The 16,396-nt window shown below is 21.9% G+C and overlaps 1 protein-coding gene across 2 annotated transcripts in view; it reads left to right on the top strand.

Annotated features, from left to right (window-relative positions):
- Nucleotides 1-8,963: 8,963 nt before the first annotated feature.
- LOC111619281 (neuroligin-2-like) overlaps nucleotides 8,964-16,396 on the top strand; it is a 75,860-nt gene continuing 68,427 nt past the window's right edge. For both annotated transcript variants that reach the window (XM_023360961.1, XM_023360963.1), the window contains exon 1: nucleotides 8,964-9,108. In XM_023360961.1, the coding sequence (XP_023216729.1) occupies nucleotides 8,988-9,108 (121 nt within the window). In that variant the 5' untranslated portion in view covers nucleotides 8,964-8,987. The remainder of the gene's footprint in view (nucleotides 9,109-16,396) is intronic.

The following is a 16,396-nucleotide window of genomic DNA, read 5'->3' as shown; positions in this document are numbered from 1 at the left end:
TTCATTCAACTTGATCAAATTTTTGAAATTCCTTGTCATTTTCAACACTTCACCTATTTTGATTCGGCTTGTTCTTTCATAAAAATTTATTGAAGCACAGACACATTATAACTTGATTAATTTCTTTCTAACTTAAGAGCGTCACCCTTGAAAAATTAAACAGTTGAAGAAAACTTTATCCTCTTTCATTAAAATTAGAATTACGGTTCAGTATTAATAATGATAAAGTACTTCGTATATTGTTTTCATAAAGACAGAAATGCATTTATAAAAATTACATAGGTTTTAACTTTTTATTTAGCTTAATAATTTAATTATTAATCTTTAAATTTATTGATTGATAAACGTATACTCTTCAATTTAATAAAAATGATATTTAAATAATAAATAAAGATATTATAACTACTAATAAACATTTAATCATTCTGTAGATTGTAATTAAGCTTTTAAAATTAAATTTGTAATGATAATAATTATTTAATTATTTTTTTAAATGTTTTTACAACAGATGTATTTATTTTTCATTTATTAATTTTATTATATTTTTTTTATTCTTGACAATATAGAATGGAAGTACTGAAGAATTATGTTTTTAAAATTCAATTTCAATACTATTGTAATTCCGTTTAATAAAATATTTTAAAAACATTTTTCCTTATTTTTAATTTATTTTTGGATTTTCATTTCTCTCCGAAATGTAGCCTACGATTTTTTCAAAGTAATGCATTTATAAATAAATATTTCTTTACGTTAATATGGTAAACATACTTATATTTTAGTTTTTTTTCGATACAAATAACACACTCTAACTCATTTCTAAAATTTCTGTCGATTCTTTTTTTCAAGCTTTGAAGAAATCTTACGAAAAAGAAAAGTGTGCTTGTCACCTTTTTGTAATTCTAAATTCTGTATTCACGCTTTTCATTTTGAAATAGAATTTTGTCAGTTTCACACTAAATATTAAATTTATATCTAAGCAACCATAGTCAAACAAGACAAAATTCCTTCAGCTGACTCACCTAGAATTACAGGAGAATTTCCATGCTATATATAGTGTCCTGCATATCCTTGTAGATATCTTCACACTTTTGAGTTATATTACAACTTGTACCTGCTAACAACTGCCAATAACTCTTAGATAAATTCTAAAGTCCAATAGTCTTACACTCTATTCTTTTCCTTCACACTACACATCCAATCTTTCCAGTGCAGAGATCGTAGCTTCTTTTCTTTCCGGATTGTTGCTCTTTTCACTTCATTCTTTGTTTGAGTTTCTTTGCAGCATACTTCCTTTCCGTTTCTTTCTATTCTTTCTTAGTTTTTATCTTTTTTTTAAGATATAAAACTTTATTATTATCATAATGGCAGTTAAACTTACTTAATAACAAGTTTATAACTCGAGTATTCGTTATAGTAAAGTTAAGATACAGGGCTTAAGTTTTACACGAAATTAACGACCAGATATTAACAGTTTTGAAAATTTCTTCTGCATCGCTTCACTTTTCTACTCTAGTTAATAAAATTTACTTAAAATTATCTTGGTGACAATTGATGGAAAAAAGGGAGAAAATTTTATAATTTAATCTTCATTCATCTTCGTTTCTGTCCATTATATATTTTATTACAGAATATTAATTCTCTTACATTTTCTAAAAAAAAAAAAAAAAATTAAAATTTGTTCGTTATGAAAACAATTTCATTAAATTTTATTCTCTTGTGATTGACAAAATTACGAAGAAAAATAAATTAAAAATTCTAGATTTAATCCCTAAACGTAATTTTAAAAGAAATATTTGTAACGATAAAGTTAAAATATTTTATAAATAAAAGTGAATATATTTAAAGAAATATTGAAAATTAGGATTACAATTTAAAAATATTCATTAAATAAAATTCTATTAAAAATAATCGTATTTTAAATATTAAAACGTAAGCTTTATCTTTAAGAAAAATTTGTATTATTTTAAATAAATAAAAATTTTTACGCTTTTAAAATATTAAAAAGCGAAAGAAGTTTAATAGGAAGAAATGAATACTGTATGAGTTCGATATTTTTATATATAAAAGAAAAAAATGCAGTTTATTTTACTTATACTTCCACAACTCACTCAACATATTGGATAAATGGAAAAAACCTTCATTCTTTTATGCCAGTGGTTTTGACAGAGAATAATAGATATTATGATAGATTAAATATCGAATTTTTTTAACTCTTTCTTTTGATATATTATTTTTACATTTTAAATTTTTCGTGAACTAATGATTGTAGTTTGCAAGTAGTTCAACGATTTAAAAATAACAAAGAAAGATTCATTAAAATTCGAAAATTTAAAGCGAAATTTGAACTAATATATATTTAATCACGAAAAATCACTTTTTGTTTACTCCTTTCCTGTAATTTCATCTTGAGAACGTTTGAAATCTTTGTATTATTCATTAAATATTTTAAATGCAGGCGATCGTGATCTACTAGTTGGAAAAGTATATTTTAATATTCCTTATAAACTTATAAATTTATTAACTTCCATTAAAGTAAAGAGAGAAACTAATTTAAAAAAAGTTTGAAAAACAATATGTTAAATTAATATAATTTTATTTATTTAAAAATGTTAGATTGTTAAATTCGATATTTTTAAAATAAGCAAAAGTGTAAATTAATATAAAATATCTGTAGTTTAAAAAAAAGTAAGTAGATGTTGAATTGTTAAATTCAATTGATAAAAATAAACAAAGAATTGAAATTTTTAAATTGTGAAAATAAGATGAAGAAAACTAAATGAATAGAGAAATTTAAACTGATCTACAGAAGAAAAGAAAAATGAATTGGATGAAGAATGCACAAATTGAAAATCTTTGAATAAACAAACAAGATTGTCTGTCCTATTTTTCTGTTCTAAATTCTTTCCTATCCTTTTAAAAAGATTGATAATCTAAAGTCTAAACAGAAAACAAACAAACAGAAATTTGCACATTGTTACAGAATAAATATCACTTTTAACAGTAAATAACTATGTTTTTTTTTGTTTGTTTGTATATAAAATCTATAAGAATACTGTAATAAACTATAAAAATTTTTAACAATAGTTTTAAAATCAACGAAGCTTTTAAAAATAGTAAATATTGTAAATGGTGACAGAATTCGATTTAAAATAAAATAAAATAAATTAATATCATTTATCAAAAGAAACTTTTTTTTAAAAAAAATCTCTAGAAACAATGATGAAGCTTTAACGAAAAGTAGGTCGCTGTAGTAAAAACAAGAAAAAATTTTTTTTCCTTTAATGTTATTTAATAGAAATTGGAAAGCATTGATCATAAATATTGTTTAAATTTTTTTTAAAAAAATAAGGTTATAAAACCAAATTATCAAATAAATCCGATTAAGGAAAAATTACAGTAAAATCAAGAAATAAACTTTAAAAAATTTGTATAAATATAATCCTAAACCCAAATATAATTTTAAAACTTTGATTCTGGGTAATAAAATAATAAATATTGATGAGAAAAAAATTATTTTTGAAGCTGAATAANAATACTATTATAATTCCGTTTAATAAAATATTTTAAAAACATTTTTCCTTATTTTTAATTTATTTTTGGATTTTCATTTCTCTCCGAAATGTAGCCTACGATTTTTTCAAAGTAATGCATTTATAAATAAATATTTCTTTACGTTAATATGGTAAACATACTTATATTTTAGTTTTTTTTCGATACAAATAACACACTCTAACTCATTTCTAAAATTTCTGTCGATTCTTTTTTTCAAGCTTTGAAGAAATCTTACGAAAAAGAAAAGTGTGCTTGTCACCTTTTTGTAATTCTAAATTCTGTATTCACGCTTTTCATTTTGAAATAGAATTTTGTCAGTTTCACACTAAATATTAAATTTATATCTAAGCAACCATAGTCAAACAAGACAAAATTCCTTCAGCTGACTCACCTAGAATTACAGGAGAATTTCCATGCTATATATAGTGTCCTGCATATCCTTGTAGATATCTTCACACTTTTGAGTTATATTACAACTTGTACCTGCTAACAACTGCCAATAACTCTTAGATAAATTCTAAAGTCCAATAGTCTTACACTCTATTCTTTTCCTTCACACTACACATCCAATCTTTCCAGTGCAGAGATCGTAGCTTCTTTTCTTTCCGGATTGTTGCTCTTTTCACTTCATTCTTTGTTTGAGTTTCTTTGCAGCATACTTCCTTTCCGTTTCTTTCTATTCTTTCTTAGTTTTTATCTTTTTTTTAAGATATAAAACTTTATTATTATCATAATGGCAGTTAAACTTACTTAATAACAAGTTTATAACTCGAGTATTCGTTATAGTAAAGTTAAGATACAGGGCTTAAGTTTTACACGAAATTAACGACCAGATATTAACAGTTTTGAAAATTTCTTCTGCATCGCTTCACTTTTCTACTCTAGTTAATAAAATTTACTTAAAATTATCTTGGTGACAATTGATGGAAAAAAGGGAGAAAATTTTATAATTTAATCTTCATTCATCTTCGTTTCTGTCCATTATATATTTTATTACAGAATATTAATTCTCTTACATTTTCTAAAAAAAAAAAAAAAAATTAAAATTTGTTCGTTATGAAAACAATTTCATTAAATTTTATTCTCTTGTGATTGACAAAATTACGAAGAAAAATAAATTAAAAATTCTAGATTTAATCCCTAAACGTAATTTTAAAAGAAATATTTGTAACGATAAAGTTAAAATATTTTATAAATAAAAGTGAATATATTTAAAGAAATATTGAAAATTAGGATTACAATTTAAAAATATTCATTAAATAAAATTCTATTAAAAATAATCGTATTTTAAATATTAAAACGTAAGCTTTATCTTTAAGAAAAATTTGTATTATTTTAAATAAATAAAAATTTTTACGCTTTTAAAATATTAAAAAGCGAAAGAAGTTTAATAGGAAGAAATGAATACTGTATGAGTTCGATATTTTTATATATAAAAGAAAAAAATGCAGTTTATTTTACTTATACTTCCACAACTCACTCAACATATTGGATAAATGGAAAAAACCTTCATTCTTTTATGCCAGTGGTTTTGACAGAGAATAATAGATATTATGATAGATTAAATATCGAATTTTTTTAACTCTTTCTTTTGATATATTATTTTTACATTTTAAATTTTTCGTGAACTAATGATTGTAGTTTGCAAGTAGTTCAACGATTTAAAAATAACAAAGAAAGATTCATTAAAATTCGAAAATTTAAAGCGAAATTTGAACTAATATATATTTAATCACGAAAAATCACTTTTTGTTTACTCCTTTCCTGTAATTTCATCTTGAGAACGTTTGAAATCTTTGTATTATTCATTAAATATTTTAAATGCAGGCGATCGTGATCTACTAGTTGGAAAAGTATATTTTAATATTCCTTATAAACTTATAAATTTATTAACTTCCATTAAAGTAAAGAGAGAAACTAATTTAAAAAAAGTTTGAAAAACAATATGTTAAATTAATATAATTTTATTTATTTAAAAATGTTAGATTGTTAAATTCGATATTTTTAAAATAAGCAAAAGTGTAAATTAATATAAAATATCTGTAGTTTAAAAAAAAGTAAGTAGATGTTGAATTGTTAAATTCAATTGATAAAAATAAACAAAGAATTGAAATTTTTAAATTGTGAAAATAAGATGAAGAAAACTAAATGAATAGAGAAATTTAAACTGATCTACAGAAGAAAAGAAAAATGAATTGGATGAAGAATGCACAAATTGAAAATCTTTGAATAAACAAACAAGATTGTCTGTCCTATTTTTCTGTTCTAAATTCTTTCCTATCCTTTTAAAAAGATTGATAATCTAAAGTCTAAACAGAAAACAAACAAACAGAAATTTGCACATTGTTACAGAATAAATATCACTTTTAACAGTAAATAACTATGTTTTTTTTTTGTTTGTTTGTATATAAAATCTATAAGAATACTGTAATAAACTATAAAAATTTTTAACAATAGTTTTAAAATCAACGAAGCTTTTAAAAATAGTAAATATTGTAAATGGTGACAGAATTCGATTTAAAATAAAATAAAATAAATTAATATCATTTATCAAAAGAAACTTTTTTTAAAAAAAAATCTCTAGAAACAATGATGAAGCTTTAACGAAAAGTAGGTCGCTGTAGTAAAAACAAGAAAAAATTTTTTTTCCTTTAATGTTATTTAATAGAAATTGGAAAGCATTGATCATAAATATTGTTTAAATTTTTTTTAAAAAAATAAGGTTATAAAACCAAATTATCAAATAAATCCGATTAAGGAAAAATTACAGTAAAATCAAGAAATAAACTTTAAAAAATTTGTATAAATATAATCCTAAACCCAAATATAATTTTAAAACTTTGATTCTGGGTAATAAAATAATAAATATTGATGAGAAAAAAATTATTTTTGAAGCTGAATAATTGAAGTGAAAGAAAAGGAAGGGGAAAAAATTGAAAAGATTACATTAGTACGATAAGAAGTTATCTTTAGTCATTTTGGTGATTTTATCTTCAACTAGCACCATTTCATTTAAGAATATCGAATTCTCAGGTGGTTATTTTGTAACTTGGAAATCTTGTAATGCAGATCTTAAATTTATATTAAAATATTAAACTAGAAAGATCTTTCACGCGATAAAATATATTTAAAAACTAATTTGTTATGTAATTTACCTGGTCTTGTACTGTGTAAAAAATTATCTGATAAAACAGCGATTTTTATTGCCTAATTAGCATTTTCAAATTACCACATTTAACATTATCAGGCAAAGTTCAAATTAACAGTCGAGAAATGGCTTCTTACAAGCATTTAATTTTATTTTTTATTGATGACAAGTTTAGAAATAATGAGAATTTTTCATTTTTCTACGAGATTTTAATTGCTTGATTAAGAAAAACATAATAAAGAAATAAACGATTTGTTTAAGAATCATTCCTCAACAAAAATTTTTATTGTATTTTGAGAAAAAAAAATCAAAATTTTTCATTTTGTGAAGAAGTTATTTTAATTATATTCGAATAATTTTAATTAATTTCAAGTCAGATTTGTTAATTGGTATAATTAGTATATTTGCAAATATGTACTATATTCTATCGTCAATAACTTCGAAATTTCTTTTATTTTATAGTAGTTTTCTTTATTTAATATTTCATAAAAACAAGACAAAAACGTTTTTACGTAAACCTTATTAAATACATAGTATAAGCATCATTTCTTTCTAATCATACATTTAAAATATGTTTTTACTCCTTCAGTATCTGTAAATTTATTCTTCGACCTTTATTCCTTTTCTTAAAATCATTTTCCAAAGCATTTCTTTTCTATTTATTTTACTTCCTTTAAGGAATTTCTTCTATTCTGCACTTCTTAAATCAACTCCTCAATTTTGCTTCCGCTCTTTTTATATATTTTAAGTTTCAACACTAATCTAACTCTCTTTTTTTATTATTATTTTAAAATTCGTTTTCTATAATCCCTTTTACGGTTCTTACATTTGTAACTGACTATCCAATTTACTTTTTTCTTTCCTAAATGCATTTAAAATACATTTAATCTCTAATATTTTTTAAAGAAACAAAAATTTACATTAATAAACATGAATTTTTTTCTTAATATTAAGAAAAAAAAATGGAAAAAACTTAACTTTTGTTTACTAAGAAAGTGACTAAACGAATATAAAAAATAACGGTCTACAGCAATTAATAATATTAAGAAAAAAAAATGGAAAAATAATACTTTTACTTTCATAACCGATTTATCCTAAAGGGATGTTAAAAGTAAGAATTTTTCATTTTACGATTTTGCTTAATGGATGTTCTCTAATCAAGTAAAATGCCTTGAGCTGTTGAAGTGTTGTTAAATACGTATTTTATCTTTTGGTTTATGCTCTCTTGAGAACTACAATCGAAAGCGTAGCAATTTACAATCTTTTCTAATTAAGGATGTTTTGTTGACTCATTCTTCAGTTATAAAACCACTTGAAGTCATTACAGATGACAAACTTTTATTTTGACATCTGTATTTAATTCATAAACAAAGTTATACTTTTTTTTAAATCAAAATTATCAAAGTCTCCGGGCTGTAATCAGTTGAAAATTATGATAACAAACTTACTCATCCCGTTGTTTTTAACTTTTTAAACCTTTGTTATTATTCAACTTGACAGAATTTGTGATTTTAATCTTTCTTTCGCCATCGACCTATTCGTATATATATATATGAAGAAAGAGTGATTTATGTTACTATAATAGCAACCAGTAATGTTAACATATAAATAACATAATATATAGAGGATATAAATAACTAATAATAACAATAATAAATATAAATTAATATTAGTAAACTGATATAAGAAAATATTAATTTATTGTTATAACAGATAATAGAATAAATATACAAATATAATAATGCCAACTTTTTAAACTAAATATTATCAGTTATAAATTATTGAACTGAGATATAAAAAGTTAAGACTATACCAGTCGACCCTCCTATAACATTGTTGATTATTCCGTTTTATATGAATTCCATGTTGTACGAGTCACTTAGATCTTACAAATACGTGTACCGGGCTATGAACGGCTCACGTATTTGTAAGATTTAAGTGACTCGTACAACATGGAATTCATATAAAACGGAATAATCAGCAGTGTTATAGGGGGTCGACTGGTATTTGTTGTATGCAATTAATCATTGTCATTTAAATTTATGTATATTATTATTATTATTATATATTATAGATAAAAAGAATAAATTTAATAAGAGATATTCAAATATTTCAAGTGATGATTAATAGTTTTGAATAATTTATAACATATTTTAGAAATTTTTTGTGGTACTTTTATATGGTAATCATTGTAAACATTTGTATTAAAAAATAGCAATTTTTAATTTTATTTAAATTGTTTTTTGTTCTTTTTTCAGTTGGAAGGGAAGGTATCTATCTACCAGTAATGTTGTATATACATGGAGAATCTTATGAATGGAATTCCGGAAATCCTTATGATGGAAGTGTATTGGCAAGTTTTGGAAATGTGGTTGTGATCACTTTTAATTATCGTCTTGGAGCATTAGGTTGGTATTTGCATGAAATCGTTATTTATAATTATTATTTAATACTTTTAACAGATAATATAAATTATACAAGTTTATTTGATAAATACAATAAGCTATAGATTTTACGAAATATGTAAATTAACAAAATTTTCAAAATTAATCATCACACAATACATTTAAATTATATAATTTTTATTTTTTCGGTCATTTACGGTGGAATTATTTTAATAAATTATTGCAAAGAATTATAAATAAAAAGTGCTGTATAAATAGCATTAATTTATGAAAATTAAGACTTTAGTTTTGTATAAAAACATTAAATGATATTTTTCCCCCTTCATTATTAATATTCTGAATAAAAACAATAGCTTTTTCAGTTCATTTCTTCAACGTGTTCTTTCAACGTTTCTTTTATATTTATTTAATTATTTTGTCAAAAATAATTTAAGCAAAGTTTAAAACTTATTTCTTTTTTATTTTAAAATCTTTTATTAAATCTTTTGTTATCACAAATATATTCATTTTATTGATCGTCTTTCTAGTTTAAAATAATTTTGAAAATATAATATAAGTGAATTCAATATAAATATTTTATAAATATTAAATTGTAGAAAATACAGAAATTACTATTTAGGAAATTTTCTACCTTTTTTTTAATAGTAAAATTATAAAGAAATAACGCTTAAATATTTCTGAAAATTGAAAGAATTCTTATTAGTCTTTCTTATTCGTGGATTTTATCTTTTATTAGTTTCGTATTGAAAGATGAAAACAAAAATAAATCCTATGATAATCATTTAACGGGCGGTTAACCATTGCCTATTACGTAGTAAAGATATTTTTCGAGAGCATGTACATTAAAACCTATTTAAGATGGAGATTGAAAGGATCAAAGCGAACTTCCGCTTCATGGAAGGAGCTTAAAATTCCAATTTTTGAAATCTCCAGTTAAGACATTATGGCATTTCATAGTTTTCTCAACATATAAATTTAAATCGCTTTATAATCTTTTCAAAATAAATTTTCTAGTATTATAAACATATAAGTTTGCTTTTAAATATTCATTTAATCATTATAAACTGTTAGTATATATAGAGCGTTAGGTAATGACTCGTTTTGTTTTGTAATTCTAAAATGTATCAAGTGAAATCTGTCCAAAATGGAACCCGAATAAAAATGAAACCTGCCTAAATGGAAAAATTCTTCCAAACAGAGAAATTTTTTATGTTTAAAAAAATAAAACCTGTTTAAAACGGAAACTTTCCAAGCCAGAAATAAATATTCGGTACCGTGCAATTACGGTTTACACAGGTTTAACACGGTTTACACAGGTTTACACAGGTGTTATAGAGTTAAAATTAAAAGCAAGATATTTTATTTCTGTAAAGAAATTATAAAATAATTTGTCTTATTTTTAATAATTAACTAATTATGACAACTTGGTCTTGGAATAATGACTATTTATTAGGTTATGATAAGAATTCACTGTTTAAATATAAAAGAAATTTGCATATGCTTTTAATACAAAAATGTTATAATTATTACAGTTATTTTAGCTAATTTATTAAGTATCAGATTAAAATAGTAAAGACAGTAGAGGCCTATAAACAGTTTTATATTGGGTGTAATTCTGATTACCATGTTTCTTATAAATTTATGTAAATTAATTAAAATGTGTAGTTAAAAATAATTTTCATTTGTAAACAAGTTGTTACAAAAATCACATTTGTTTGATTAATACGTAGTATATTATAGATAATATACAATAAACTCTACTCATGTTTAATCATGTTTCTAGGTATAATATATATAATTCTTATTAACTAATAAATCATTTATCATTGCTGTTATTGCATTCAGTTTTCTAAAGTAAGATAAGAGTTGTCATGTTATTTTTTCCATTTATTACGAGTATTCTGATTAAATTTATAAGACAAAAACTTAAATATCTGATTAAACTTATTTAAATTCACAAATCATCGTTATTCATTTTAAAATAATTTCTTAAATATGAAAATATAATTGCGAAAAATTTTAAATAAAAAAAATATTTACATTATTATAGATAGATTTCTTGAAAGTAGAGAATTCTAAAGGTTATTTCAATAGAAGTACTTAATTCAGAATTCAGAATCTAATTAAGTGTTCTGGACTTGATTTTATTTTTTTATTTTTGTTGTCTGGAATCTTTAGTTTTGTTGTTTTCTCACTTCGTTTCTAAACGTATTACTTTATCTGGATAATTAATGCCATTCATTATTTTTTTCTTCACACGTTTACTATTTTCTATCAATTTTTACAATCGATTCTTTCAGACTGTTTTAAAAATAAATGACATTTTTTATGTGATTAAAACAAACTAAATTAATGTAATTGAGATATATTCGTTTCAATGAAATATTAATGATAGATAACTAGAAATAAAAGTAATTTATTTCATTTTTTTCGAAAAAATAAATAGTAAAATTTTTTAAATATGTAAATATTATTTTTATGTATTTGCTTTATATTAAATTTTATTCTTTAATTAAAGATTGCTTTAAGCTATTTTTATATAAATTATGAATTTGTAAGTAAAACAAATACAGGAAAAAATTTATGATAAATTAATAAGTTCTTAAATAATAAAATATTTTATTAACTGAAATTAATGGCATTTATTATATTAAGCTATAATATTCTAAAAATTATAATTTTTATTCTTATTTCTGTCTTCAGTAAGTAATTTAGATCACAGACTGTGAGATAACATAAATTTGTGATGAATTTCATAAATAATATGTTTTCAGAAAACAATTAATAGAATAATCTTAATATTATTCTTATTTTAAATTACAATTTTAATCTTGTTAAATGTAAATTACTTTTTCTTTACTAGTTTTGATTGTATAACGATAAAAGTAAATAACTAAAAATATTTTATTTTAATATAATTATTTATAGTCATGAAATTAAAATATTTTCTTCAAGTGTACATATTCTTTCCAAGTTTATTCCAATTTTGAAAGCATTTCCAATTAAAATACGATGTATAAAATATATTTTAATAATTCACTATCTATATTTATTCGAATAAAATAATTCTTTTAGCTTTCTATAAGTAATGTAAAGATTATATTAATAATAAAATGTTTATATTTTATTTTACGATACAAAAATTTAATTGGAATGTGTAAACTTTTGAAAATTCGGTGTGTAAATCTTAGTACATGCTTCAGTTATATTATTATATTATAAAAATTGAATAAACAGGCTAAAGTAGAGATACCAACACATCAGTTTGGGACTTCTCTGTGTTTCGAGCCTCCCAAACTTCCAAATCTCTAGTGTACGTAGATACAGAGAGCCTCCAAAATTTAAATTTTTATGACGGATCAGTCTTAGATTTATTTTTCATCCTAGACACTACGTAAATATTCCAACTAACTTGAACATAACCTAACAGTTAAGTAAGAAAAAAGGTGAGCAATCATCCAACGTAAATTATTTTTACTTTATATTAAAAGTAATTTTTATAACGTATACAGTATTTATATTTTTCTTCCTCCAAAATTTGGCCATTCTAGGCATATTCGTAAAGTGCTAATGGATAGACTGACTCTGTTTTTACACACAAAATTATGACATAAAAGTAATATAAATTAAATAAAATTTTATAAATGATAAAAAATCTATTTTTATGGTTTTCGGAGGGGAGAACACTTAAATTTGTGACTCACTCTCTCTTCTTAATCTTTGTAAACAAATATTTACGATTATTATATACAATATTTAACAATTAAAACATTAAGAATACCAATCGACCCCCCCTATAACACTGTTGATTATTCCGTTTTATATGAATTCCATGTTGTAAAAGTCACTTAGATTTTACAAATACGTGAGCCATTTACAGCCTGAGACACGTATTTGTAAAATCTAAGTGACTCGTACAACATGGAATTCATATAAAACGGAATTATCAACAGTGTTATAGGGGGGTCGACTGTAGTTAGGTTCATTCTTCAAAGAAATGTTTGTTAGAACTTAATTTCAACTCAAATGATTGTAATTACATCCGTCAATGATCTCACAATTCTGAGAAATATAATGATGACGTTAAAGTTAGTGTCGTCATTATGATGTCAAAAATTCACATTCTTTTAATTTAACATTAAACATTTTGACATTAATTATCTGAATTAACAAACATTATTATGGTTTATTTATTGTAATATTTATTTTAATAATGTGTAATCTTAGAAAACTTCAGATACAATCTCTTTTTAAATTGAATTTAAATATCACTAAATATCTATAAATATGTAAATTTATATTTTTCAGATTACAAAATTTTATATCTTCATTTAAGTTTAAAATAATTGCAACTGGATATTAGCATAAATTTTCTAATTATTTACTTAATTACAGTGAACAAATAAGTTTTTATATAGAGAATATTAAATGTATTAAAAATGAAATTTATTTGAATGTCATTAAAAATCTTCTAAATGTCGTGAAAATATATTATTTATATTATCAATGACATAATCTTAATTTTATAAAAAGTATAAAAAATGAAATGAAATGAAATTTTCTTTTTTAAGTCATTTAATAACAATATAAAGACAGTTTAAAATAAAGAATTTTGTCAATCAAAGTCATTTCTTTTGTATAAATTATAAAAATTTTCTTTTTAAAATCGATTCGATTTAAAAAATCTGATGATGTTTTATATCACAATTAAATAGATTTAGATTTTAAAATAAAATTCAAATTTATATTTAGGTGAATTTAATTTGCAAAACTTTCATAAGTTTTCACATCAAACTGTCAATTTACTTTTCTTTGTTCCAATTTTTAACTATTATTTTTCTTTTATTTTCTTTCTTTTTTTTTCTATTTTCAATTACTTTCAGAATCAAATTTCGTTTTCATTTTCTACCCTCCAACAACTTTTTACCAACCATTTGAATAAATTTTTTACTTAAATGTCTTCATTCTTACTTAATAAAATTTAAAATATACTTCTTTTAAATATATTTATTATTAAATTATTTTTAAAGCCGTTTATAGAAAAATAAACATTGATTTTTTAATGTATTATGTTATATTTTGATAGACAATTTAGCTTATTATGTAGTCAACAAAGTTATATTTTCTGAAACTAAATATATGAATTATTTATTGGTAATTCTTTCCAAAATATTTAAATGAGTTAATATATTAATATTCTATCTACTTCGACAGAAATGTGATTTTTAACGCGAAATTTTATAACAACGAATAAGAACTTCTGGATGGAAAGTTATCAAATTTATTTTCAATTTAGAAGAAGGAAAAGAAACAGAAAATTTTAAATTATAAGATATTTTTTATAGTTGTTTGCAAAAATTGATATGAATATATAAGAAGCATTCCTACTTTAGTGAAAAATTTTCCAGGAAAAATTGGATGCTAATTAGAAAAAAAATATATAAATTTATAAGAATTTATTAAAGAGTAAACATGTATATAATGTATTTAAAATAAAAATTTAATTATTCGAAAATATAAAATAAATAGGATATAATGTAAAATATTTCCAATTTAATAGGAATTGAAAATTTAAGACTTATGTAACTTTAAGTTTATAAAATGTAAATACAATGAATTTTAAATTCGAAGTAATGTAATGTTTAATTCAATTTATTATATGTATTTATGTTATTAATTAATTTAGTATTAATTTGTAGTAATTTAATTTATTATATATATTTATGTTTTTAATTTTTTAGTAAAGGATTTCAAATGTTAGGAAAAATTTAATCGCTTAAGTTTAATGATTAAAAATTATTAATAAATTAAGACTTTGATATTTTTACATACAAAGAATTGTAGAAATTTTGTAAAAATATCTTTTAAAGATTGTTTAAGATTTAAAATAAATAAATACTTGAAATGTCAAAACCTAATGCGATTATTTTCTTGATTCTTAACTAATATTCTACTTCACGCTTATTTGCCCTTTTTTTTGAGGATAAAAATATATTATTATTGCAAAAAATTAAGCATTTATAAAAGCATTTTTCATTTAATTAAATAATTCTATTTGTTTAAAATTATCTTCATTATCGAATACAAATATAGCCCCGTTTTGTTAAATTAAATTATAAATATTGGATTCCTGTAATTAACTTTATGCACAGTGATAAAAATCATTTAGTATATAAATTTTGAAATGTTTACAGTTTAAAATATTCTTGATGGCTTACATATTAATTTAAAACAGTTTAAAATCTCTTTGCACATGTTTCAAAATAATTTAATCGATTTTAAAATATAATTTTTTAAAAATTACGAAGAAGCAAAAAATAAGCTATTTCATCCGTGAACTGCAATTAAGCATCACACGCCGTAATTTTAATAGATTAACTTAATAAATAAGAATTTAAGCTTCCTGAAATTTTTATCATACTATGAAAATACTGATAACATCTGCCATAAGGCTGGTAGTCTAAATATTACTATAAATGATATGATCATCTAACCTTAGATATTTAACTCATTAAATTATCTACTTCAACAAGCTCTGTAAATTTACTTTTGTAGTAAAATATTGTGGAGAAATCACGGAAAGTTGACGGAGTCGACTTGCTTTTTTTTTAATTACGTTGAAAATTACAGTAATAATAAACAGACAATTATTAATTAAACAAGTGCAATTTGTATACTTTATCACAACGTCTTGAAATTACTTTTAAAACACTTTGAATAACTAACTGAAGACTACCTTAGGAATTTGCTGTCAAAAAGTTATCCGTGAATTTATTAAAGATGAAGATAAATGAATTTATATAATTTAAATTTTTTAATTTAATTAGATTAATATAATTTGATGTAGTTAATTTATTTGTAATTTATATCTTAGCACAAAAGGAGTAATAATATTTAAAAAAGCATAATTTACAGGTTAAGATTTGTAATTATACATATAAATCTACATTGCAGGAACATTCGTTTGTCTTTGCGTAAAACCATACATATCAATATGACAGTATTAGCTGTTATTTTTTAAACATGAATCTACGATATAAATAAAAATATTAAATTTATGACATTATTTTTAAATCGTAAATTAAAAAACGTTAAATAATTTAAAAGTAGTTTTAAGTTGTCATACATAGATTTTTTTATATTAGACTTTAATCATTGTCGTTTCACTGTTAGCAGATAATATATTATATTATTTATAAAAAAGATATAACACTTATAATTTTTATAAATTACTATTTGTTTTATTTTCTTGAGACATAAAGTATGAATTCAAAGTATTGAATGTTTTTGT

The sequence above is a fragment of the Centruroides sculpturatus genome, unplaced genomic scaffold (assembly GCF_000671375.1).
Source record: "Centruroides sculpturatus isolate CEXI.00-Female unplaced genomic scaffold, Cexi_2.0 scaffold46, whole genome shotgun sequence".
In the NCBI taxonomy this organism is placed as follows: Eukaryota; Metazoa; Arthropoda; class Arachnida; order Scorpiones; family Buthidae; genus Centruroides; species Centruroides sculpturatus.
This window is presented reverse-complemented; position numbering and strand designations above follow the sequence as displayed.